The following is a 26,177-nucleotide window of genomic DNA, read 5'->3' as shown; positions in this document are numbered from 1 at the left end:
AACCCCACCGCCAACATGGGCACTCTGTTCACTACACTGACATCAGCAAACCACTCGTCCACACAACGCCATACATGCTGTCTGCCATCTGCCCGGTAAAGTCGAAACCGGAATTCATCCATAAAGAGCAGTGAGCATTTTCCCACTGAAGTTGATTACGATGCTGAACTGCAGTCAGGTCAAGACCCTGGTGAGGACGACGAGCTTGCAGAAGAGCTTCCCTGAGACGGTTTATGACAATTTGTGCAGAAATCTTTCGGTTGTGCAAACCCACAGTTTCATCAGCTGTCTGGGTGTCTGGTCTCAGACGATCCCTCAGGTGAAGAAGCCGGATGTGGATGTCCTGGGCTGGCGTGGTTACACGTGGTCTGCGGTTGCGAGGCTGGTTGGACGTACTGCCAAATTCTCGAAAACAATGTTGGAGGCAGTTTATGGTAGAGAAATTCCTGCAGTCAGCATGCCAATTGCACACTCCTTCAAAACTTGAGACACCTGTGGCATTGTGTTGTGTGACAAAACTGCACATTTTAGAGGGGCCTTTAATGTCCCCAGGACATAATAATGTGTAATAATCATGCTGTTTAATCAGCATCTTGATATGCCACATATGCATTATCTTGTCAAAGGAGAAATACTCACTAACAGGGATGTAAACTAATTGGTGCACAAAATGAGAGAAATAAAATTTATTTCAGTTCTTGAAACATGGGACCAACACTTTACATGTTAAGTTTGTATGCACACACACGCCTAGACACAGGTGACTCCTCTACTCACCTTAGGGAGGGCTGGGGTGCTGGAGGACTGAGCCTTCCCAGGGTGCACCAGGATGGGATCAACTAGGTCAGAGAGCCAACCAGTACACAGGCCACGCCTCCCCACGGGTCTCCCAGCGCAAGCTGGGAACTCTATGATGTTGAAAACAAAGTGCAGCCGACCTGGATGTCTTAAACTGGAGCTGGAAGGGGAAGTGGAAGGGAGAAAAGAGAAGAAGAAGAGATAGAGTAACAGATTAGGAGAAATAGTAGAGAATATATATAGTGGAGAATATAGATGAAGTCACTATCTTGTTCCAGTACGTAGAGGGTAAATAAGTGACTGTATACCAGCAGTGGTGTAAAGTACTGAAGTAAAAATACTTTTAAGTACTACTTAAGTCGTTTTTTGAGGTATCTGTACTTTACCATTTATATATTTGACTACTTTTACTTTACTACATTCCTTGAGAAAATATTGTACTTTTTAAATCCATACATTTTCCTTGAAACCCAAAAGTACTAGTTACATTTGGAAAGCTTAGCAGGACAGGAAAATGGTCCAATTGATGCACTCATCAACCAAACATCCCTGGTCATCCCTACTGCCTCTGATCTGGAGGACTCACTAAACAGAGAACATCCCTGTTCATCCCTACTGCCTCTGATCTGGAGGACTCACTAAACAGAGAACATCCCTGGTCATCCCTACTGCCTCTGATCTGGAGGACTCACTAAACAGAGAACATCCCTGGTCATCCCTACTGCCTCTGATCTGGAGGACTCACTAAACAGAGAACATCCCTGGTCATCCCTACTGCCTCTGATCTGGAGGACTCACTAAACAGAGAACATCCCTGGTCATCCCTACTGCCTCTGATCTGGAGGACTCACTAAACAGAGAACATCCCTGGTCATCCCTACTGCCTCTGATCTGGAGGACTCACTAAACAGAGAACATCCCTGGTCATCCCTACTGCCTCTGATCTGGAGGACTCACTAAACAGAGAACATCCCTGGTCATCCCTACTGCCTCTGATCTGGAGGACTCACTAAACAGAGAACATCCCTGGTCATCCCTACTGCCTCTGATCTGGAGGACTCACTAAACAGAGAACATCCCTGGTCATCCCTACTGCCTCTGATCTGGAGGACTCACTAAACAGAGAACATCCCTGGTCATCCCTACTGCCTCTGATCTGGAGGACTCACTAAACAGAGAACATCCCTGGTCATCCCTACTGCCTCTGATCTGGAGGACTCACTAAACAGAGAACATCCCTGGTCATCCCTACTGCCTCTGATCTGGAGGACTCACTAAACAGAGAACATCCCTGGTCATCCCTACTGCCTCTGATCTGGAGGACTCACTTTTAATACTTAACAATGACATTTACTTTTGTCATCCCTATATTTTAGCCAAATCTGATCTGGAGGACTCACTAAACAGAGAACATCCCTGGTCATCCCTACTGCCTCTGATCTGGAGGACTCACTAAACAGAGAACATCCCTGGTCATCCCTACTGCCTCTGATCTGGAGGACTCACTAAACAGAGAAAATCCCTGGTCATCCCTACTGCCTCTGATCTGGAGGACTCACTAAACAGAGAACATCCCTGGTCATCCCTACTGCCTCTGATCTGGTTTGCTTAAAATAAGGAATTTGAAAAGATTTATACTTTTAATACTTAATAAGCAATGACATTTACTTTTGATACATAACTATATTTTAGACCAAACACTTTTAGACGAACTCAAGTAAAATTTTACTTGAGTCATATTCTATTAAGGTTACTTTTACTCAAGTATGACAGCTGGGTACTTTTCCCACCACTGTATACCATAGCCGACTCTTGTTCCAGTACGTAGAGGCTAAATAAGTGACTGTATACCATAGTCTTGTTCCAGTACAAATTAGGGCTAAGTGCCTTGTTCAAGAGCACATTGACAGATTTTTCAACTAACAGGCTTGGGTAATGTAACCAGCAACCTTTCACTTCCCAGCCCAACGCTCTAACCACTAGTCTACCTGCCGCCCTAGTACAACAGCTTACCTTGCCGCGGAGTACGGTCTTGGTTGCAGTTTGGGCAAATGTTCTGAAATAAAGAGGAAAATGCGTCAGATGAGAGGATATTACCATAAGGAGGAATCCATCGTGTCACCTTTCTATGTAGATCACTGACAACGGCGTAAAGGAGCTGAGGGGGCACACTACTTCAGAGTTGAGATCCACCCACCCAACCTCCAAGTCCTATTTCCTTGTTACTTACTTACACACACACACACACACACACACACACACACACATTTATTTTAGGGCATACTTCTGTATTCATAAAATCATGTTTTTTTTTTCATATCCCCAGAGTGTAGATGTGGTGCATGTAGGATGGAGATAGTTCATGTTCACCATATTTCAATGTCAGCATTTGAAGGTGCCCTCTTTTGAGGTAATTTGGAGTCTGGGAATGAGGCCTCTGAGGAACATCGTACAGGAAGAGTTATAATAGTTGGGTACGGTGTGGCTCAGTTGGTAGAGCACGGTGCTTGAAATACCAGGGTATATCCCCCCTCAGAGTAAGTTCAGCTCTGAATCAGAGTCTGCTAAATATGTCAAATGTAATGATTAGGGCGGGTGAAGATCTACTACAATCTCAGCTTTTATGTGATAAAATACCCTCAACCCATTATTCACTTCAACCCCTAAAAGGTAACCAATACAACTAGAGAGGAGAAAGAACCAGAACAGCTGGACTAACTGGGCTCTACTACAGGAAACGGGTCAGGATGTATCACTGGCTCTACTACAGGAAACAGTTCAGGATGTATCACTGGCTCTACTACAGGAAACGGGTCAGGATGTATCACTGGCTCTACTACAGGAAACGGGTCAGGATGTATCACTGGCTCTACTACAGGAAACAGTTCAGGATGTATCACTGGCTCTACTACAGGAAACGGGTCAGGATGTATCACTGGCTCTACTACAGGAAACGGGTCAGGATGTATCACTGGCTCTACTACAGGAAACAGTTCAGGATGTATCACTGGCTCTACTACAGGAAACGGGTCAGGATGTATCACTGGCTCTACTACAGGAAACAGTTCAGGATGTATCACTGGCTCTACTACAGGAAACGGGTCAGGATGTATCACTGGCTCTACTACAGGAAACGGGTCAGGATGTATCACTGGCTCTACTACAGGAAACGGGTCAGGATGTATCACTGGCTCTACTACAGGAAACGGGTCAGGATGTATCACTGACTCTACTACAGGAAACGGGTCAGGATGTATCGCTGACACCTGGTGTATCCATCAACCCCAGGTACTGCTGTAATCTCCCCCTGCCATTCTCATCTACAGGTTTAACATGGTCATTAACCGTCTCATTCCCTCCCTGATGGTCTACAGCCCGGCCTCCGAGTTCTGACAGTAAACGTTCTATCACAGACAACGGGGGGGGTCACTTGACATCACTGGAAGGAGGAATCTGATGCATATCACAAGATATTCCCTTCATCTTTTATAGTAGTGTCAGAGATATTTCACTCTGAGTGACATCTCATTTCTGTCCACTGCACAGAGACGAAAAATAATAACCACAAAGTGGATTACAATTACAAATCCCCTCTTTAACCTTTATATTCCACAGCATCTGTAGCTAGGAGACTCAATGCCACAGGAAAGATAATAATTAGGCACAGAGTGTTACTCCACCTTAAACTCACTCAGTCAAACCTAATGGGACACCACGAGGCCAGTAAATGTGTTTTAACACAGACAGTCAGAGATGTAGCGATCGTTAACCTGTGGCCTGCCCTGCCCTCCACAGCTCCGTAGCTATGCCCCTGTGAAATATAGTAGGATAGTCTATGACAGGACCCCAGCAACAACTAGTGGATCCAAAACGCTTCCACCAGCACATTCTTCACCAGGGTACGCATGTCCCCATTTAAATATGTCCACATTTCTGCATCGCCCGGTTCGTCTACTGAAAAGGTGTCGCTGTTTTTTATTTCACCTTTACAAGATAAGGCAAAGCAGTGCGACAAAAACAACAGAGTTACACATGGAATAAACAAACGTACAGTCAATAACACAATAGAAAAGGTCTATACACAGTGTGTGCAAATTAAGTAAGTTTAGGGAGGTTAGGCAATAAATAGGCCATAGTGGCGAAGTAACTACAATTTAGCATTAACACTGGAGTGATAGATGTGCAGATGATGATGTGCAAGTAGAGATACTGGGGTGCAAAAGAGCAAAACTAAATAACAATATGGGTATGATTTACAGATGGGTTGTGTACAGGTGCAATGATCGGTAAACTGCTATGACAGCTGATGCTTAAAGTTAGTGAGGGAGATGCTTAAAGTTAGTGAGGGAGATATAAGCTGAAGACTTATATATGTCACCATAAGGGCTGTGTCACAACACTGGACATTAAGTCGTGACACAGCCTCTTTGTAGGAGGACATTGCAACTTACAAGTGCAAATGGGACACATAACACAGTTCTAGTCTAAGTATTTTTTATGAGTATTAGATTACTTTTGTGTACAATATGTATTGATCTGATGGGAAGGGCATTTCCAACTAGCTTCAAACAAATGTACATAAGTAATCCTCAGCACGAGTCTAGGCTTTATGCCATGAGACACTATAATGTCTAACTGTCTACAGCCAATAGTTGTGTGTGTCAGGGGTGACCAAATGGTGAGACAGGATGGAACCCCTGATGGGTGGCAAAATTTGCAATTTAACTATTTCCTTTTTGCGGGCCTATAGATCAAGACTTGATTGAAGCCATGCAGGAACATTGGTTTGGTAATTTAGGATTCAATAAAATGTTTGTAAAAATCCAAGTTGGGTCAAAAAAGGGGGGAAAAAAAGAAAGAAAAAAAGAGGTAAGTTGAGGGAAAACGCTCTATGTAAAATTATATTGAACCTGCATTCACTGAGGCTATACTGCCCTCTGCTGGTTAGATGAGGAATACCAGTACACCACTTAGATACGCTCACTGTATTGACCATTAGAAACTAGAGACATGTTTTGTGACGTGTAAAAGCTATACAATGCCCTCTGATTAGCTCATACATTATGACCGACAGGAGAGGGAGTGTGCTCTGACCTATGAGGAGGCTGAGAGGGGGCTGGCAGGCGGGGAAAGCCGTGAGCAGGTCCAATAGGCCGAGGTTGTGGTCTCTGACATAGAGGTTGTAGTCGGCTGATCCCTGTTTACTACACAGCTCCTGTAGTCTCCTCTTCTCACCACTGTCTCCTGTACACTCCACCAGGGAACGGAGGAACGCCTGAGAAAATACTAAGTAGCATTACACACCACATAGCACAGAACCTATTGTCCCAGATAGTATAGTTTGGGCTCCCGAGGGGAACAGCGGGCTAAGGCACTGCGTCTCAGTGCTAGAGGCATCACTACAGACACCCTGGTTCGAATCCAGGCTGAATCACAACCGGCCGTGATTGGGAGTCCCATAGGGCGGTGCACAATTTGCCCAGCGTCGCCTGGGTTTGGCCGTCATTGTAAAAAAGAATTTGTCCTTAACTGAGTTAAATAATAAAAAAATAATACAAATAGTTCATATTTGTAGTTTCCTTTGGACTGCTGGAACTTGTTACATTGTTACAATGTTACATTGACAAACAAGACAATGGCAAGTTGGCTGAGGCAGAGACAGACTTGGCACCCAGGCAACATTCCTGCACCATACTGTACCTGCCAAAACTGCAACCTTAGCTGTCTGCCACACACACTCAGAAGGACCTAGAGTGTCTCTTACTGCAGTGCAGTAAACTTTTACAGTCGGGTTCTGGACTGGCTAGTTCAGGTATAGGAAGTGAAAGGAGAAGGGACCTTCTTAGGGACAGTCCTGATCTCCAGACTCCAGGTGAGCAGGTAGTGCAGAGTGCTGTTCTCTGGGATGTAGGAGGGGATCTGAGCAGCTGGAGGGAAACAACACTGGGTCACATTTTACGTCGATTACATATACTGTGTAGTTACATAGAGTTGTAATATATTTGTTTAATGTCATCACTAGAGCTATATAGTATATAGAGACTATTAAAAAAACACAGCATACTTTTCTTCTTGGTTTCTTTTCGTAGTGAGAGCTGGATGCGGTTGCTCTTCTGATCCTCTAGGCCCAGTCTACGGAGCAGCTCCCCCACCTCGGAGGCTCTGTTAGGGCACAGCACATCAAGCGAGTCCCCAGGCTGGTAGGCCATAGGGTGGGACTGGGTACACAAAGGAGAGGATGGAGTAAAGAAACTACTTTAACCACCATTTCGATCTATTGACCTATCTATTGGTCTCTATATGAAAAACCATATTGTAAGAGTGGGACGGCCACTCACTGAGATGTCAATCTCGATCAGAAGGGCTGTTTTAACTGAGTCGTCTCTGGTCAGCTGGACTGCCCTGGAGATGGGAACCTCGTGAAGAGTCTCCTTACTGACCGGAGCATTGGTCTGGGAAGGGACAGGATATGAGGAGCTAGTGATGTTAGAATTCAAACAAATATGAGTTGAGAGACAACCCACCTCTTCTTCTATGGTGGCTTCCTGAAGCATGACATCCAGGTAGGGTGGAGGCAGAGCTGGGATGTTGAGGGCCAACTCAGACAGCGGAGGCAAGGAGCGTGTCAGAGAGGCCTCTACAACAGCAGGGGGAGCCCCAGTCTGTCCACTCTGTGTCGTCAACACTGACTTGCGTTCAGAGACAACACTATCAAGTTTAAGAGCAGTCCCAGTGTTGTCGGTCGCTGACACCGTTATGAGATCAGTAACTGAGCTCCCGGTCTCTGATGCTAAAACAGCCAAAGAATCAGTCTTAGCACTTGCTGCTGTTGTGAGGGATTTGGTGATTTGGGATTCTGATTCGTTGAGACTCAGGAGGTGGAGTTTGATGTCTGTTGCTGACGATTCTGGCGTTTCGTTTGACGATACTCTCTGGTCCCTAACATGGCCATCTCTCTCAGGCTGAGGGGCGGCCATCTTGGATAACGCACCTCTGATCGCCTCCCACAGTCCTTCAAGCCAGGGGTCCAACACCAATTCGAGCCTGGACACACACACACACACGGTTTGGATTAAGAGCTAAACTATTAACATGAGACAGCCCCTAAGATGCCACTACCAACTGAAGCCTGGCCAGAAAGCAAAGACTATTCAGACTCAGAGATAAGCAGTGTGATGGAACCGAAAGATAACGTGTCACACAACACAAACGAGGTGACAGGAGGTACGTGGGGAAAGTACATTAAAACTGTGTCTTTAATTGTACCCCTACTTTAAAGCGTCTTAGGTAGGTGAGTGCCAGGATTTAAAGTGGTTCTCATACATTAACATGTAGACATGCAGTATTATTGTAGTATATGTATTATTTTCCCAATTCAAAAACCTTGGGCCTTACCCTACACCGTCGTCTGCATGTCCTGTTGCATAGAAATGTTTAGCACCAAGATCCAGTAGACGGCTGTCAATAGTCTTCCCACATTTGCAGAAATCTGCATAGTTTGTATCGCCCAGAGCTGGAGCAGAGAAAAAAACAACGAGATATTGACCATCAACACAATCAATCTTATTTTAAAGCCATAGTAGCAATTTATCTCAGCACTAGGCATTTCATCTGACACACAATTCTTCTTTACCTAAAAAAGCATAGCAGAGGTGTGCATAGAGGTCACGGGGCAGGGTCTTTTTCTTGATCCTCTTGACAAACTTCTGGGCTGTATCTGGTGGGTCCCCATCCCCTGTGGTAGACACAACGAACACCACAGGAGAACTCTCCTTCTCCAAGTTAAACTGAGGGTGGGATACACAAAACAGGATCAGTTATTCACATGAGAATAGGAGGCCAGTAACAACATCTACCACAAATACACTCATACATAGGCCTAGTTAAGATTCCTTAGCAGATCGATTGTTGGCGATGTTTCCCATTGTAGGTGTTGTGCCTGCATTGGAATGCATGCCATGGAGGGCAGGTTGACACTATTTTGTCTTTGATAACTTTACCTTGTGTCCTTCACTCAAGCAGCAGATATCAGCAAACAGTCCCCTCTCCTCGGCCTCGTCAGCTATCCCCTCGGCTATGGACTGGGCCTGGCCTTTCTGAGACCCGTACAGAACCAGGAACCGAGGCTTTAACTCACAAGGCATTCTGCTGGACAAGCGGAAACAACAAAAGTCAGTGAAACTTTACGTTATTTGCAAGCAAATCTATAAATTGTTGTGGCAACATTGTTTTGTTGATGACAATAGGAACATTGTGCAGAAACTGAGAAGCATCATCCGTACTGACACGGATCCTTCCATTTCAACTCGACAACAGATTAAAAACAGAACCAAGTAAAACTGAATTCCATACTAGATCATCCACGACTGAGTACATTTCATGCATCTTACCTACACGATCGGAAAGTTGAAGAGCTCGTAGCAGATCCCAGTGGAATTCCTTTGGTGACATTGTATAAACCTTTGAACACGTTCAGCGCTGTACAAATCCTACCCAGAAGTTACGTCACTTGTGACGCACGACATACACCAGGAAGGAACAGGCTGTCCTAATGCACGTGGATTTGTGTCCATTTATTTATCTAACGGTTACCATAACACGAATTGCTTTTCTCTGATATGAGGATGCTTTTGGAGAACAGCTCTCTGCTTATCAGGACTGACAGGCAAGATAGCTGTTAAAACTCCTGAGTGCCAGTCTTCCAGCTCTGGACACTGACCAGCTACTAAACTCAGTGGTGGAGTCCGATATAATTTATTTGGTGGAATTGACAGACAAAAATGACACTAACTGACGTTAGCTCACAAGCCAAATATTGAATTCACTTTTCTGGACAATTTACTCAAGTCTGGGAAAGAGCTTGTGACGATACCAGTAAAACTGTAAAATGAGCTGTCTGATAGTTTGCAAAAAAATATATACGTATTCACCCCAAAACATTATAAAACAAATACAGTTACGGAGTTTTAAACTCCTAGATACAATATGTTCAACACACTTTTCAACTTCAGCAGCAAAGACGTCTCGACTACACCGCGAGATTAGAGTGATAGAATCGCGAGACTGGAAGAACTCATTTGGCAACGGGATAATAGGAGGGATTTGGAAAATAAAGTAAATTAAAACATTTATATGCACAACATCTCTCTCAAACCGTTAATTGTATAAAAGGCAACTGAAATCTATGTTCATAATATAGTAAAAAAATAAAAAAAATAAAAATAAAACATCTAATCAACATCCCCCTCCCCACTTTGTCTCGCCCCCTCCGCCCTGAGATCCTTCCAGAAGTCGCCTGCAGATCCCGGTGCGACCAAGTGTTCAGCAACACTCCACTTTTTTTTTTCTTCTCTCCACCGATAATTAGTCCGAATTTCAGCCGTCGGACACTTCTGAAGTGTCGCCGTCTTTCAGCCAAAGATGTCCGCTATGGGGCAGCTCGCGTTCGATGAGTATGGACGGCCGTTCATCATCATCAAAGACCAGGATAAGAAGACTCGCTTATCGGGCCTTGATGCACTGAAGGTACAATGGATTTAGCAGGTCCCGTTAGCTATAGCATGGCACTTCATTCATGGTTCAGCATCTTACCAATGCACATTTGCAAAACACTTTGCAACTTCAGACCCACTTAGTTTAGTTGGCTAAAGCAAGTACGTTTAGTTATTATGGATTTTTATAGGTAACATTCTGAGCCAATTAAATGGTATCTTTCATTTATGGTGTACAAGTTGGCTAGTTAGCCGATTAGCTACGGCATGCTAAGTCTGCCCATGTGCTTATTTTCTGAAGAGGCCAGTGAGTCGCGGGTGGTTGTCAAATAAACAATGGAATCGTTTAACTAGTTAATGTCATCATACGTTATGTGTTTTCTCACTTAGTTATGATGAATAATAAATAAAGTGCAATTCATAGTTTGGTTTTGTTGAACGTGCGTATGCTGTCATGCAGCTAACGTTAACTAGTTCATTAGCTAAGTAGCTTAGCCACAGTTAGCGGTCTAATCTAGATGAAAGGTTTGTCAGTTGCTTCTTGACCAACATGAATTCGCACGGACATGGCCATCTACCTAGTTGATCATTCCCGCAGCATCCTTTCCTCAGCTGCAGTGAAGAAATTCACCAGATTTGCTTTTGTGTTTTTGCAGTCTCACATCATGGCAGCGAAGGCGGTTGCCTCCACGCTGAGGACGTCACTTGGACCAAACGGTAAGCCCAGACAGCCACACCGAAGCTTATTCATTCACCGCGCTGTGATAAAGCCACTGCTAGTGTTTTTGTGTGCTCTACCCCTCTGGTTACTTAACACAGTAACAGCAGCTACCTACGGCTCCACATTCATCTTGGAAGTACATTTAACCTCCCACCTTCACTTTTCCTCTTTCATTAGGCCTGGACAAGATGATGGTTGACAGGGATGGGGAGGTGACTGTCACCAACGACGGAGCCACCATCCTCAGCATGATGGATGTGGACCACCAGATCGCCAAGCTCATGGTGGAGCTCTCCAAGTCTCAGGACGACGAGATCGGAGACGGGACCACCGGAGTCGTTGGTATGGTCCCATATATATATATATATGAGTCTCCCAGATTGATCTTTGACTCATTAGCTTATTAATTAGACAATTGGGGTCTATTGCATCTCTACCCTGTTAGTAGGCTGTCATTGTAAATAAGAATTTGATCTTAACTGACTTGCCTAGTTAAAACAAACAAAAAACATTGGATGGTAGACTACTCCCGGTGAATGTTGTGCCAATCCAGACATTGGATTTAAATTGCAGAGTGCTCCTCTTCCCCTCCCTTACACCAGTCACTCTGTCCCCAGTGGAGTGGTCTGACATTGACAGGGGATACAGCACCACGGCTCTCTCACCTCTCATCTAGGATCTTCGTCTTACATGGGGCTTGTGAGAGAGCTGACAATTTCTGAAAGCCATGCACATTACCTGCAATTCTTTCTATGATACAATTGTTAATCAATGCAGAATCATATTGGTACACTCATCCAAACAAACTCCTCCCCCCTCTCCAGTGCTGGCTGGTGCTCTCCTGGAGGAGGCAGAGCAGCTGCTGGACAGGGGCATCCACCCCATCCGTATCTCTGACGGTTACGATCAGGCTGCCAAGATTGCCATCGCGCAGCTGGACAAGATTAGCGAGACTTTTCCTTACGACCCCAGCAACACAGAGCCGCTCATCCAGACCGCCATGACCACACTAGGTTCCAAAGTGTGAGTTTTACTGGAAGTTGGTGCTTTTTTTTGTGGTTTTCATGACAACTTTCAGAAATGTCAGTTATGGTCCAGCTAGCTATTGGCATGGCAACGTGGTGTAGAGTTTTGAGCTTTGCACAAATTGGTTTGGCCCAGATGTGATGGTATACGTGTATAATTTATGAACCTGACCGTTGGTTTCATTAGGTCTCATACACATTTCTCTCCCCATCTTCCTTCTTTCAGGATCAACCGCTGCCACAGACAGATGGCGGAGATCGCGGTGAACGCCGTCCTAACGGTGGCAGACATGAACCGTAAGGACGTGGACTTTGAGCTGATCAAGATGGAGGGCAAGGTGGGAGGCAAGCTGGAGGACACCCAGCTCATCAAGGGAGTCATCATAGACAAGGAGTTCAGCCACCCTCAGATGCCCAAGGTACACAACCACACACAGACGGCAGCGGTGCCTCAGCCATAGTGTTAGCACGCCTATGCTGTCACCTCCGATGTAAACCTAGGATGCAGTGTGTGTTACTCCTCTTCCCCTCCCTTACACCAGTCACTCTGTCCCCAGTGGAGTGGTCTGACATTGACAGGGGATACAGCACCACGGCTCTCTCACCTCTCATCTAGGATCTTCGTCTTACATGGGGCTTGTGAGAGAGCTGACAATTTCTGTAGGATTCATTTTTAAAATTTTATTTTACCTTTATTTAACTAGGCAGGTCAGTTAAGAACAAATTCTTATTTTCAATGACGGCCTAGGAACAGTGGGTTAAAGATACAATTACTCCTTCTCCCCTCAGCTCCTGAAAGACACAAAGATGGCCATCCTGACCTGCCCGTTTGAGCCCCCTAAGCCCAAGACCAAGCACAAGCTGGACGTGACCTGTGTGGAGGAATACAAGGCCCTGCAGAAGTACGAGAAGGACAAGTTCCTGGAGATGATCAAACAGGTCAGTTACACAACCTTTTTGTAACTTACCTTTAGCAGCTGTGTTGTAGAGAGATAGTATGTTCCTGTCATTCAGTCAGCATAACTGGAAGATGTGTATATGAAGGACCCTCATCTCATTTAATTAAATATAATCTAAACTAAAGATAAGAGTTGACTGAATGTCGTGTGATGAAATAAATAAAAGTGAAAATATGTCATTGTAACTTTTTTTCAGATCAAGGATACTGGCGCTAACCTGGCGATCTGCCAGTGGGGCTTTGACGACGAGGCTAACCACCTGCTGCTGCAGAATGAGCTGCCCGCCATCCGCTGGGTCGGGGGGCCTGAGATCGAGGTGAGACATCATGCCATTCAGCTGCGAAATGTTAGTTTATTTTCCCTCCGTGTATTCCTGTGTTGCTAACCTCCGTTTCACCCTGCCTCAGCTGATTGCCATAGCGACAGGAGGCCGCATCGTGCCACGGTTCTCTGAGCTGACCGCCGAGAAGCTGGGTTCAGCCGGCGTCGTCAAGGAGATCTGCTTCGGCACCACCAAGGACCGCATGCTGGTCATCGAGGAGTGCAAGAACTCCAGGGCAGTCACCATCTTCATCCGCGGAGGAAACAAGATGGTGGGTGGACTGCTAGTGTTGACTGTTGGAGACGATGCTAAGGGGACTGATAATAGATTCCCAATCATTGGTATCTCTTTCGGGTGGACAATTCTGGTCCTGGAGAGCTGTCGGTGTGCTTTAATTGCAGCCCAGCATTAACTGTCCCATATTTTTTTTGTATATTTTTATTTATTTCCCTGTCAGATCATTGAGGAGGCTAAGCGCGCGTTGCATGACGCACTGTGTGTCATCCGTAACCTGGTCAGGGACAACCGCATCGTGTACGGGGGCGGAGCCTCTGAGATCGCCTGTGCCCTCGCCGTCAACCAGGCCGCTGACAAGGTACAATGTGCATACACCATTAACACACCATATCAGGTCAAACATCTACAGTACCTTTTTAGAAAGTATTCACAGCCCTAAACATTTTCCCAATTTTTTTTTTTGCCAGTGATCTACACATTTGGAAGATTTTACATTTATATAAAAAAAAAAGTGGAAAATCTTAATTTAGATAAGTATTCAAACCCCTGAGACAATACACCTTTGGCAGCGATTACAGCTGTGAGTCTTTCTGGATAAGTCTCTAAGAGATTTGCACACTTGGATTGTGCAACATTTGCCCATAATAAATAAAGTATTCAAGCTCTGTGAAGATGCTATTGTTCTTGGCTAGACAGCCATTTTCAGATCTTCCCATAGATTTTCAAACAAAAACTAATTCTTAGTAATCATTTTTTTATCCTGGAAAACTTCCCAGTCCTTAACAATTACAAGCATACCCATAACATGACACAGCCTTTGCAAGGCATTGGAAAATGCCTGGTCTTTGTGGATGAATCTGTTTGAAATTCACTGCTCGACTGAGGGACTTTACAGATAATTGTGTGTGTGTGTGTGTGGGGGGTATCGGGATGAGATAGTCAGTCATTCAAATTTTGTTAAACACTTGTGACTTTAACACATTTTTACTCCTGAACTTATTTAGGCTTGCCTACTTATTGACTCAATACATTTCCAGCTTGTCATTTCTATTTCATTTGTAGAAAAATATAATTCCACTTTGACATTATGGGGTTTTGGGTCTAGGCCAGTGACACACGTCTACATTTAATCCATTTTAAATCCTTAAAGCTGTAACTTATTTTGTTGTTGAAATTTTCAAAGGGTATGAATAGTTTCTGAAGGTAAAACCTTGTATTGTAGCGTGACTCGCTAACAGCCTGATGTTCAGTTATCTGAAACAAAGCCATGTGCTCATCTTTCCCTCTACTCTTTCTGCAGTGCCCATCTCTGGAGCAGTATGCCATGCGTTCGTTTGCTGATGCCCTGGAGGTGATCCCAATGGCCCTGGCAGAGAACAGCGGGCTCAACTCCATCCAGACCATGACTGAGGTCCGTGCCAGGCAGGTCACGGAGTCCAACCCAGCCCTGGGCATCGACTGTCTGCACCTCAACACCAACGGTAAGGATAGAATCACAATGTGGAAAATGTAATAAAATAAGTAGATGAATAAAAGTTATTTGGATATACAAAAGATAGGGAACATTGTAAATATACCAAACACTTAATATAAAGCACATGTCAAACTCCTTCCACAGAGGGCCAAGTGTCTGGGTTTTTGCTCAGCCCTTGTACTTTGATGAATTAAGGTTACTAGTGAGTAAGGAACTCACCTGATTCTCTTCAATTGACAGGGAAAAGCCAGCAGACACTAGGCCCTTCGACATCCTTGATATAAAGCATCAGATATTTTCCTAAATAAATGTGTTATTGATGTTGACCCTCTTCTCTCCCCCAGACATGAAGCAGCAGCATGTTATTGAGACTCTTCATGGGAAGAAGCAGCAGATCTCTCTGGCCACACAGGTAGTCAAAATGATCCTGAAGATAGACGACATCAGAAGCCCTGGAGAGTCAGAAGACTAAGGACCTCCCACTGAGCGCATGCTCGGCCTGGTCTTCTAGAACGGTGTTCTTCTAATTTAGAATGTTCTGGAGCAGAGGCATTCTAGAATGGCTGTGGTTATAGAATGTTCTAGAACTCAAATGCAGAGTTCTAGAATGTTCCTGTGATCTAGAGAAGCCTTTAGGCACTTGTCGAGCACTGTGTCCAACCCTGAGTACTGTTATTTATCATTTGATACTGATCCCCCCCCACACACACCAGCTCTTGTAATGCTGAAGTCACCAATAAAATGTTGGTCTGTGCAATTTCTTTCTTGTGGATTGCCTGCCCCCATACAATACTATTAATTGATTCTGTTTAGTACACTCTTGTAGGTAAATATATATATACAGTTGAAGACGGAAGTTTAAATATATTGGTTAAAGGTGTATCACAATTCCTGACATTCAACCCTTGTAAAGAATTCTCAGTCAGTCAGGATCACCACTTTATTTTAAGAATAATAGTAGAGAAGGATTTATTTCTTTCATCACATTCCCAGTGGGTCAAGTTTACATGCTACCAAATACTAATTGAGTGTTTTGCCTTTAAATTGTTTAACTTGGGTCAAAAGTTTTGGGTAGCCTTCCACGCTAAGTTATGTGAATTTTGGCCCATTTCTCCTGACAGAGCTGGTGTAACTGAGTCAGGTTTGGAGGCCTCCTTGCTCACACATGCTTTTTCAGTTCTGCCCACCAATTTTCTATGGGATTGAGGTCAGGGCTTTGGGATGGCCACACCAATACCTTCACTTTTGTCCTTAAGTCATTTTGCTAGAACTTGAAGTATGCTTGGGGTCATGACCCATTGGCGACCAAGCTTTAACTTCCTGACTGATGTCTTCAATATATTCACATAATTGTCCTTCCTCATGAAGCCATCTATTTTGTAAAAGTGCACCAGTCTCTCCTGCAGCAAATCAGCGGTATAATTGCATTCATATTTTCTTATGAACAGTATACGCCCACACCATTCCAACACAGAAATGTGAATTACCACTTTTTGGAAGGAAAACTACTTTTCTTGTAATTAGTGGTCATATTTCATAGAAATCTGGAAACACTAACATAGGGAAAGGCTGCCTGCATTATCCCTCTTCAGCTCCCTCTCCCTGACCGCAGGGGAGGACGGCTCATAATGGCATCAAACACCTGGAAACAGTATGTGATGCCATTACCATGAGCCTGTCCTCCCCAAATAAGGTCCCACCAACCTCCTGTGACTGGAACTCAGTCTGGACTCTTAAGCCTTGTGGTTTTAAACAGATGAAAAAGCTAACTTGAATTGAGTTTTCCTTCTCTCTTCTTTAAGATGTGTTTTCACTCTCATTGGCTGTCCCTAGCTTCCAGGGCTGACATAACCAATGCTCCCTCTAAACTTCGCATGTGCCTCACTTGGACCGCTGACCAGAAGAAATATGAGCCCAAGCAGAGAAGCACAAGATTTAACTTCACTTAAACTTTCTACCGTTTTCCCTTTTAGTTAACCCTATCGAGGTTTCGCTTTACTGTGGGAATTGTGATCGAATCAACGCAATATTAGACATTTTCAATGTAATATCCCGAAACAAAACTAACAATGCAAGATATGTTTTTGTAGGCATTCACAGGCACGACTCAGTTCGTGCCATAACCAATCAGAGCTGCAGTAGCCCTGTATGCAAATAGCCATTGCCATATATGGATCTGTGCCATTCATTTTGAGCGGCGCTGTTTCCACGGAACGCAAACCGGCTGTGTTGTTTTCAGAGTTTGGCAAACGCACAGCCGGTTTGCCACATGTGCAGATGTTGTTCACATTTTCTCAGTGTTATAGATATTTTTAGGTTACATTGGACATAACATGAAAGAAAATATTAGTTAACAGTTAGTACTGAACAACGTTAAACCATATCAAACATTACTCAAATAAATGTATAATTTAAACTGATATTTCAGTGATATTTACCTGCATTCTATCTCTCCAGCTCCTCTACCTTGTTCTGTGGCACCCATGGCTGACAGTTAAGCTCCTTGTGCTTATGTTTCCATTCTAAACTGGGTGGTTTAAGCCATAAATGCTGATTGGCTGACAGCCATGGTATATCAGGCCGTATACCACGGGTATGGCAGAACATGTTTTACTAATTAGGTAACCAGTTTATTATAGCAATACGACACCTCGGGGGTTTGTGGTATATGGCCAATATACCACGGCTAAGGGCTGTATCCAGGCACTCCGCGTTGCGCATAAAAACAGCCTTAGCCGTAGCATATTGGCCATATACCACACCTCCTCGGGCTTTATTGCTTAAGTATACTGACCTTATAATGACCTCAAAATCGACTTCCACATTTAGAACATGCCAATTACCTGCATTCTCCCCCTCGCTGTCTGGCCTCGCTGTTCCACCACGACTCTCAGCTCAGCCCAGATGTTCAGCAGCAAGGCTAGTAGACTGTGTACTTTAAATCATTTTTACTTAAGTAGTTTTTTTTAGGGTATCTGTACTTTATTTTACTATTTATATTTGACAACTTTTACTTTACTACATTCCTGAAAACAATGTACTTTTTACTCCCTACATTTTCTCTGAAACATAAAAGAGCTCGTTACATTTTAATGCTTAGCAGGACAGGGAAATATTCAAATTCATGCACTTATCAAACGAACATCCCTGGTCATCCCTACTGTCTCTGATCTGGCAGACTCACTAAATACGCATGCTTAGTTTGTAAATTGTAATTGATTTAAAACCAAATACTTTTACTCTAGTATTTTACTGGGTGACTTTCACTTGAGTCATTGTCTATTAAGGTATCTTTACTTTTACTCAAGTATGACAATTCAATACTATTTCCACCACTGATTCTCTGACCCCCACCACACACACACACACACTCCCTGAGCCCCTGCCCCAGACAGAACAAACACTAGCAGAGTTACAGCACCCCTCATTCTGAAATAGACTACATAATTTCTGAAGAGATTCCATGTGGCACATTCCCTTCTTCATATACAGTAAGAATTGTGAACCATTGCATGATACTTTAGTGTGTGTTACTGACATGAAAAAACAAAATCATCAAGAACTTGCTAATGCCAACTAAAACAGCAAACAGTGCCAAAGATGTCATAGCAGGTGTCTTATATCTGATATTCTCATAGCAGGTGTCTTATATCGGAGGCTCTCTCAGACCGCTTTAGTTGAAGGTCTCTAATTCCCAAAGTAACCGTGTGTGAACACAATGTCACACACAATGTGCCTTTACACCATGTCTGGAGAAAGGACCAGGATTCAGTCTGAATCCAGGACAAGATCACCCTCTAGTGGTTCTCATGTGATACTGCTGGTTCTGAGCACATGGCTCCTCTGTGAAAGGTAAGCGAAACCAGAATTTTTGCGTTCAACAAATCAATACCATATGGTAATTCTCTTTTCAAGAAAAAGGACCAAACACTTTAAGGCACAAAATGTTCTTGCTTTTTTTTTCTATATGCAGAAATAAAGATACAAGGATTGATAATCAATAGCATAAATACAATAACTACATGATAAAATCAGCCAATGATATCATTCAAATGGTTTTTTTTCTTCTTTTTGAATGGTTAAAAAGCACAGTAACTTCTTGGTGACAGGGGGCAGTATTTTCACGTCTGGATGAAATGCACGCCCAAATTCAACTGCCTGCTACTCATCCCCAGAAGATAAGATATGCATATTATTAGTATAATTGGATAGAAAACACTCTGAAGTTTCTAAAACTGTTTGAATCATGTCTGAGTATAACAGAACTTATTTAGGAGGCAAAACCCAGAGGACAAACCATTCAGATGATTTTTTTTTTTTTTTTTTGAGGTCACTGTCTTTTCAATGGGTTTTCATTGGGAATCCAGATTTCTAAGGGACCTTCTTGCAGTTCCTATCGCTTCCACTGGATGTCAACAGTCAGAAATTGGTTGAGGTTATTCCTTTGTGTAATGAAGAAGTACGACCATCTTGAACGAGGGTCACTTGAAGTGTACTGATAGATAGAGGTGCGTGACCAGACAGCTACAGTTTGTTTTCTTCCTGTATTGAACACAGATCATCCCGTCTTCAATTTTAGAAATTATTTGCGTAAAAAAAATACCTATAGTTGTATTACAAAAGTAGTTTGAAATGTTTTGGCAGTTTACAGGTAAGTTTCGAAATACTTTGTAGTCACGTTGCGGAAGTTGGAACCGGTGTTTTTCTGGATCAAACGCACCAAATAAATGGACATTTTGGATATATATCGATGGAATTAATCGAACCAAAGGACCATGTGTGATGTTTATGGGACATATTGGAGTGCCAACAAAAGAAGCTTGTCAAAGGTAAGGCATGAATTATATTTTTATTTCTGCGTTGTGTCGCGCCTGCATGGTTGAAATATGGTTTCTCTCTTTGTTTACGGAGGTGCTATCCTCAGATAATAGAATCGTTTGCTTTCGCCGAAAAGCCTTTTTGAAATCTGACAGGTGGCTGGATTCACAACAAGTGTAGCTTTAATTTGCTATCTTGCATGTGTGATTTAATGAGTTTGATTTTTATAGTAATTTATTTGAATTTGGCGCTCTGCATTTTCACTGGCTTTTGGCCAGGTGGGCCACATATCCCAGAGAGGTTTAATGCCCAATACCGCATCAACCCCTGGCTAGGATTCAGTCTGAATCCAGGACACTCCATACAGAGATGATTTAAAAAATAATAATTTTACCCCTTTTTTCTCCCCAATTTCGTGGTATCCAATTGTTGTAGTAGCTACTATGTTGTCTCATCGCTACAACTCCCGTACAGGCGGGAGAGACGAAGGTTGAAAGTCATGCATCCTCCGATACACAACCCAACCAAGCCGTACTGCTTCTTAACACAGCATGCATCCAACCCGGAAGCCAGCCGCACCAATGCGCCGGAGGAAACATCTTGCACCTGGCCACCTTGGTTAGCGCACACTGCGCCCAGCCCGCCACAGGAGTCGCTGGTGCGCGATGAGACAAGGACACCCCTACCGACCAAGCCCTCACTAACCCAGGCGACGCTAGGCCAATTGTGCGTCGCCCCACGGACCTCCCAGTCGCGGCCGGTTACGACAGAGCCTGGGCGCGAACCCAGGGACTCTGATGGCACAGCTGGCGCTGCAGTACAGCGCCCTTAACCACTGCGCCACCCGGGAGGCCATGCAGAGATGATTTGACCTCTGGCTACACTGGAGGACACAACAGAGGACATAAGGGTTGAGTAAATATCAGTAACTTGATCCCTATATAACCAGGAAGTTTAATGACTGTTCTGTTTTGCTTGTTTACTACAGCACATCATGTTGCTATCAGTGAAGACTGCTGGGGTGAGGACGACTCATAACATGTCACCAACCTCCTGTGGTTGCTATGTACATCCCTAGTTAATCAACAACCAATCACCTTTTCAACATAATGATGTGTAAAAACACTGGCCAATCCCAGTAGAGTTACCGGCGAGAGTTAATGCAGCGGTTGGAGAATTCCCTCCACCCTGGCCACATCACACCTTCTACACCATGAACTGAGTGTATCCCTCCACCCTGGCCGTACTACACCTTCTACACCATGAACTGAGTGTATCCCTCCACCCTGGCCACATCACACCTTCTACACCATGAACTGAGTGTATCCCTCCACCCTGGCCGTACTACACCTTCTACACCATGAACTGAGTGTATCCCTCCACCCTGGCCGTATTACACCTTCTACACCATGAACTGAGTGTATCCCTCGGCCCCGGTGACGATAACGTCTATCCAGATCCTCATGGCCTCAGGAGAGGGGGCCAGCATGTAGTAGATCCTGTCACGAGTCTTCACACTGAACGTCAGACACGGGTTAGGACTCTGGGAGAGAGAGGAGCACGGGTTAGGACTCTGGGAGAGAGAGGAGCACGGGTTAGGACTCTGGGAGAGAGAGGAGCACGGGTTAGGACTCTGGGAGAGAGAGGAGCACGGGTTAGGACTCTGGGAGAGAGAGGAGCACGGGTAAGGACTCTGGGAGAGAGAGGAGCACGGGTTAGGATTCTGTAGGGGGAGAGAGGAGCACGGGTTAGGACTCTGGGAGAGAGAGGAGCACGGGTTAGGACTCTGTAGGGGGAGAGAGGAGCACGGGTTAGGACTCTGTAGGGGGAGAGAGGAGCACGGGTTAGGACTCTGTAGGGGGAGAGAGGAGCACGGGTTAGGACTCTGTAGGGGGAGAGAGGAGCACGGGTTAGGACTCTGTAGGGGAGAAAGGGTCAGGGGTTAGGACTCTGTAGGGGGAGAGGGGGTCAGGGGTTAGGACTCTGTCGGGGGGAGAGAGGGTCAGGGGTTAGGACTCTCTAGGGGGAGAGAGGGGCAGGGGTTAGGACTCTGTAGGGGGAGAGGGGCAGGGGTTAGGACTCTCTAGGGGGAGAGTGTCAGGGGTTAGGACTCTGTAGGGGGAGAAAGGGTCAGGGGTTAGGACTCTGTAGGGGGAGAGGGGTCAGGGGTTAGGACTCTGTAGGGGGAGAGGGGGCAGAGTAAGGTGAGAGGAGGAGCACGGGTTAGGACTCTGGGAGAGAGAGGAGCACGGGTTAGGACTCTGTAGGGGGAGACAGGGTCAGGGGTTAGGACTCTCTAGGGGGAGAGGGTCAGGGGTTAGGACTCTCTAGGGGGAGAGGGGGCAGGGGTTAGGACTCTCTAGGGGGAGAGAGGGGCAGGGGTTAGGACTCTCTAGGGGGAGAGAGGGGCAGGGGTTAGGACTCTCTAGGGGGAGAGAGGGGCAGGGGTTAGGACTCTGTAGGGGGAGAGAGGGGGCAGGGGTTAGGACTCTGTAGGGGGAGAGAGGGTCAGGGGTTAGGTCTCTGTAGGGGGAGAGAGGGTCAGGGGTTAGGACTCTGTCGGGGGAGAGAGGGGCAGGGGTTAGGACTCTGTCGGGGGGAGAGAGGGGCAGAGTAAGGTGAGAGAGAGAGGAGCACGGGTTAGGACTCTGGGAGAGAGAGGAGCACGGGTTAGGACTCTGTAGGGGGAGAGGGTCAGGGGTTAGGACTCTGTCGGGGGAGAGAGGGGCAGGGGTTAGGACTCTGTAGGGGGGAGAGAGGGGCAGAGTAAGGTGAGAGAGAAAGTTGAACCATTTTGAAATTACCTAGATCAGAAGAAATAGGGAGCAACATGTACCTTGTTTGCCTTCTTTAAGTGGTCGTAGTAAACTTCTTCTATGGCTTGAAAATAGATGACCCCTTTCAGCTTGGCCTCGTGCTTGTCTGCAGCACATACACAACACACACAGACTTGTTAACACACACATCAGAAAAGTGTGAGTTATTGACACTCTACGGTCACCATCCAGTGTATACCTGAGAAATAGGAGAGCGTTCGCCGGTTGCGGTCGAAGACGAACCAGTGTTTCTTCCAGGTCTTGATCTTTCTCCCCATCTTGACCAGGAATCCTCGACAGATCTTCTCCGTGAGGGACAGGTGGAAACACGTGTCAGCGCTGTGGCCCGCTGACTCTATATGGGCCCTCAGGTCAAAATCATCCTTACGCACCGGCAGGTAACGCGTCAGAGGACGGGACTGAGGGGACAGGAGTTGAAGGTTACTCAAATGGTCACCAACCCAATAATCCTGGAGAGCTACTGTGTTCTTTCTCTTGACTTTTGAATAGAATTCTTTCGCTCACTCTCTCTCTCTCTCTCTCTCTTTCTGTCTCTCGCTCTCACCTGTGCTCTCTGTTTCTCCCGTAGTTTCACCTCCCTGTCGATGAGTTTCTGTCGTCTGTTGGTCTCCTCCTGCAGTCGTTTCTCCAGATGCTCCCTCCTCCTCTCCTCCTCCAGAGCCTGTTTGCGCGACTCCATCTCTTGCTCCTGCACCAGACACAACACACACTTTACACATCTTGGAGTTCTGTGTGTGTGTGTGTGTGTGTGTGTGTGTGTGTGTTACCTTGTGTTCTATGAGGCGGTTCTTCTCTTCCTGGGCCTGTCTCAGTAGATGCTCCATCTCCTCCAGTCTGGTCACATTAGACGTGCTGGCACTGCAACACACACAATCACACTCTACCATCTGGGAACGATGCAACACAAACACACTCTACCATCTGAGAACGATGCAACACAAACACACTCTACCATCTGAGAACGATGCAACACAAAGACACACACACAATCACACTCTACCATCTGAGAACGATGCAACACAAGGCTTGTTCTTCCCATGCAACACACACACACACACACACTACCATCTGGGAACGATGCAACACAAGGCTTGTTCTTCCCATGCAACACACACACAAACACATTCTACCATCTGAGAACGATGCAACACAAACACACTCTACCATCTGAGAACGATGCAACACAAACACACTCTACCATCTGAGAACGATGCAACACAAACACACTCTACCATCTGGGAACGATGCAACACAAACACACTCTACCATCTGGGAACGATGCAGCACAAAGACACAAACACACTCTACCATCTGGGAACGATGCAGCACAAAGACACACACACAAACACACTCTACCATCTGGGAACGATGCAGCACAAAGACACACACACATTCTACCATCTGGGAACGATGCAGCACAAAGACACTACCATCTGGGAACGATGCAGCACAAACACATTCTACCATCTGGGAACGATGCAACACAAACACATTCTACCATCTGGGAACGATGCAACACAAACACACTCTACCATCTGAGAACGATGCAGCACAAGGCTTGTTCTTCCCATGCAACACACACACACACACACACACACACACACACACACACACACACACACACACACACACACACACATCTACCATCTGGGAACGATGCAGCACAAAGACACACAGAGCCTTCAGAAAGTATTCACACCCCTGACCTTTTGTTGTGTTATAGCCTGAATTTAAAATGGATTAAATTGACATAGTGTCACTGGCCTACCTACACACAATACCCCATAATGTCGAAGTGGAATTAGGTTTTTCAAAAGTTGAACAAATGAATTAGAAGAAGAAAAAAATCTGAAATGTATTCAACCACTTTAAGCCTAAATAAGTTCAGGAACAAGTCACATAATAAGTTGCATGGACTCTGTGTGCAATACTAGTGTTTTTTTAAAGCAGACATTGAATATCCCATAATGGCTGTGATAGGAGAAAACTGAGGATGGATCAACAGCATTGTAGTTACTCCACAATACTAACCTAACTGACAGAGTTGTATGGCTGTGATAGGAGAAAACTGAGGATGGATCAACAACATTGTAGTTACTCCACAATACTAACCTAACTGACAGAGTGAAAAGAAGGAAGCCTGTACAGATACAAATATTCCAAAACATGCTTCCTGTTTGCAACAAGGCACTAAGGTAATACTGTAGCAAAGCAATTAACCTTTTGACACGAATACAACGTGTTACGTTTGGGGAAAATCCAATACAACACAACACTGAGTACCATTCTCCATATTTTCAAGCATAGTGGTGGCTGCATCATGTTATGGTTATGCTTGTAATTGTTAAGGACTGGGGAGTTTTTCAGGATAAATAAAGAAATGGAATGCAGCTAAGCATAAGCAAAATCCCAGAGGAAGAACTGGTTCAGTCTGCTTTCCACCAGACACTGGGAGATGAATTCACCTTTCAGCAGGACAACAAGCTAAAACACAAGGCCAAATCTACACTGGAGTTGTTTACCAAGAAGACAGTGAATGTTCCTGAGTGGCCTAGTTAGTTATGACAAACCAGTTTGAAAATCTATGTCAAGACCTGAAAATGGTTGTCTAGCCATGATCAACAACCAATTTGACAATTTTTTTGAAGAATAAAGGGCAAATGTTGCGCAATCCAGGTTTGCACATCTCTTGGAGATTTACCCAGAAAGACTCACAGCTGTAATCGCTGCCAAAGTTGATTCTCACATGTATTGACTCAGGGGTGTGAGCACTGCTCAAAAAAATAAATGGAACACTTAAACAACACAATGTAACTCCAAGTCAATCACACTTCTTTGAAATCAAAATGTCCACTTAGGAAGCAACACTGATTGACAATACATTTCACATGCTGTCGTGCAAATGGAATAGACAACAGGTGGAAATTATAGGCAATTAGCAAGACACCCCCAATAAAGGAGTGGTTCTGCTGGTGGTGACCACAGACCACTTCTCAGTTCCTATGCTTCCTGACTGATATTTTGGTCACTTTTGAATGCTGGCGGTGCTTTCACTCTAGTGGTAGCATGAGACGGAGTCTACAATCCACACAAGTGGCTCAAGTAGTGCAGCTCATCCAGGATGGGACATCAATGCGAGCTGTGGCAAGAAGGTTTGCTGTGTCTGTCAGCGTAGTGTCTAGAGCATGGAGGCGCTACCAGGAGACAGGCCAGTACATCAGGAGACATGGAGGAGGCCGTAGGAGGGCAACAACCCAGCAGCAGGACCGCTACCTCCGCCTTTGTGCAAGGAGGAGCAGGAGGAGCACTGCCAGAGCCCTGCAAAACCTCCAGCAGGCCACAAATGTGCATGTGCCTGCTCAAATGGTCAGAAACAGACTCCATGAGGGTGGTATGAGGGCCCGACGTCCACAGGTGGGGTTGTGCTTACAGCCCAACACCGTGCAGGACGTTTGGCATTTGCAAAGAACACCAAGATTGGCAATTTCGCCACTG

General features: G+C 45.1%; 3 protein-coding genes and 2 non-coding genes across 9 annotated transcripts in view; 3 read left to right on the top strand and 2 right to left on the bottom strand.

Moving 5' to 3' along the window:
- LOC112227637 (methionine synthase reductase) overlaps nucleotides 1-9,345 on the bottom strand; it is a 29,096-nt gene extending 19,751 nt beyond the window's left edge. Inside the window, exons 1-11 of one of the 4 annotated variants that reach the window (XM_024392436.2) lie at nucleotides 9,189-9,345; nucleotides 8,799-8,946; nucleotides 8,432-8,585; nucleotides 8,194-8,311; nucleotides 7,323-7,842; nucleotides 7,137-7,250; nucleotides 6,863-7,016; nucleotides 6,637-6,725; nucleotides 5,893-6,073; nucleotides 2,812-2,854; nucleotides 778-958 (exon numbers count right to left, since the gene is read on the bottom strand). In XM_024392436.2, the coding sequence (XP_024248204.1) occupies nucleotides 778-958; nucleotides 2,812-2,854; nucleotides 5,893-6,073; nucleotides 6,637-6,725; nucleotides 6,863-7,016; nucleotides 7,137-7,250; nucleotides 7,323-7,842; nucleotides 8,194-8,311; nucleotides 8,432-8,585; nucleotides 8,799-8,942 (1,698 nt within the window). In that variant the 5' untranslated portion in view covers nucleotides 8,943-8,946; nucleotides 9,189-9,345. The remainder of the gene's footprint in view (nucleotides 1-777; nucleotides 959-2,811; nucleotides 2,855-5,892; nucleotides 6,074-6,636; nucleotides 6,726-6,862; nucleotides 7,017-7,136; nucleotides 7,251-7,322; nucleotides 7,843-8,193; nucleotides 8,312-8,431; nucleotides 8,586-8,798; nucleotides 8,947-9,188) is intronic. The other 3 variants (XM_024392437.2, XM_024392438.2, XM_024392435.2) reach the window with 3 other exon arrangements.
- Nucleotides 9,346-10,075: 730 nt separating this feature from the next.
- On the top strand, nucleotides 10,076-15,784 carry LOC112227639 (T-complex protein 1 subunit epsilon). Its single transcript, XM_024392439.2, has 11 exons — nucleotides 10,076-10,323; nucleotides 10,946-11,006; nucleotides 11,188-11,352; nucleotides 11,835-12,033; nucleotides 12,262-12,454; nucleotides 12,825-12,974; nucleotides 13,191-13,310; nucleotides 13,402-13,587; nucleotides 13,774-13,911; nucleotides 14,854-15,034; nucleotides 15,372-15,784. The coding sequence occupies exons 1-11, from the start codon at nucleotides 10,219-10,221 to the stop codon at nucleotides 15,497-15,499; spliced, it is 1,626 nt and encodes a 541-aa protein (XP_024248207.1). The 5' UTR covers nucleotides 10,076-10,218; the 3' UTR covers nucleotides 15,500-15,784.
- Nucleotides 11,593-11,726, top strand: LOC112228066. Its single transcript, XR_002949963.1, has one exon. It is a non-coding gene; the product is annotated as a small nucleolar RNA SNORA49 (small nucleolar RNA).
- On the top strand, nucleotides 12,558-12,691 carry LOC112228068. The gene has a single exon (XR_002949965.1). It is a non-coding gene; the product is annotated as a small nucleolar RNA SNORA49 (small nucleolar RNA).
- Nucleotides 15,785-20,575: 4,791 nt separating the features above from the next.
- The window catches only part of LOC112237231 (pleckstrin homology-like domain family B member 2), a 105,732-nt gene continuing 100,130 nt past the window's right edge, over nucleotides 20,576-26,177 (bottom strand). The window contains exons 14-19 of one of the 2 annotated variants that reach the window (XR_006080278.1): nucleotides 23,450-23,540; nucleotides 23,227-23,370; nucleotides 22,861-23,080; nucleotides 22,682-22,767; nucleotides 21,147-21,388; nucleotides 20,576-21,048 (exon numbers count right to left, since the gene is read on the bottom strand). Coding sequence is in view for 1 of the 2 variants with exons in the window: in XM_042308582.1 (XP_042164516.1) it covers nucleotides 21,248-21,388; nucleotides 22,682-22,767; nucleotides 22,861-23,080; nucleotides 23,227-23,370; nucleotides 23,450-23,540 (682 nt within the window). In the remaining variant the exon portion in view is untranslated. Of the gene's footprint in view, nucleotides 21,389-22,681; nucleotides 22,768-22,860; nucleotides 23,081-23,226; nucleotides 23,371-23,449; nucleotides 23,541-26,177 lie in introns of both variants that reach the window. The other variant, XM_042308582.1, reaches the window with a different exon arrangement.

This window comes from Oncorhynchus tshawytscha, linkage group LG29 (assembly GCF_018296145.1).
Source record: "Oncorhynchus tshawytscha isolate Ot180627B linkage group LG29, Otsh_v2.0, whole genome shotgun sequence".
NCBI classification, from domain to species: Eukaryota; Metazoa; Chordata; class Actinopteri; order Salmoniformes; family Salmonidae; genus Oncorhynchus; species Oncorhynchus tshawytscha.
The sequence above is the reverse complement of the archived record's forward strand: the minus strand, read 5'-3'. Positions and strand labels throughout refer to the sequence as shown.

Coding starts and splice junctions, on each gene's coding strand:
- LOC112227639 (XM_024392439.2), top strand. CDS start 10,219: ATGTCCGCTATGGGGCAGCTCGCGTTCGATGAGTATGGACGGCCGTTC. Junction 13,311..13,401: donor TCGGGGGGCCTGAGATCGAG/GTGAGACATCAT, acceptor ACCCTGCCTCAG/CTGATTGCCATAGCGACAGG. Junction 13,588..13,773: donor TCCGCGGAGGAAACAAGATG/GTGGGTGGACTG, acceptor TTTCCCTGTCAG/ATCATTGAGGAGGCTAAGCG.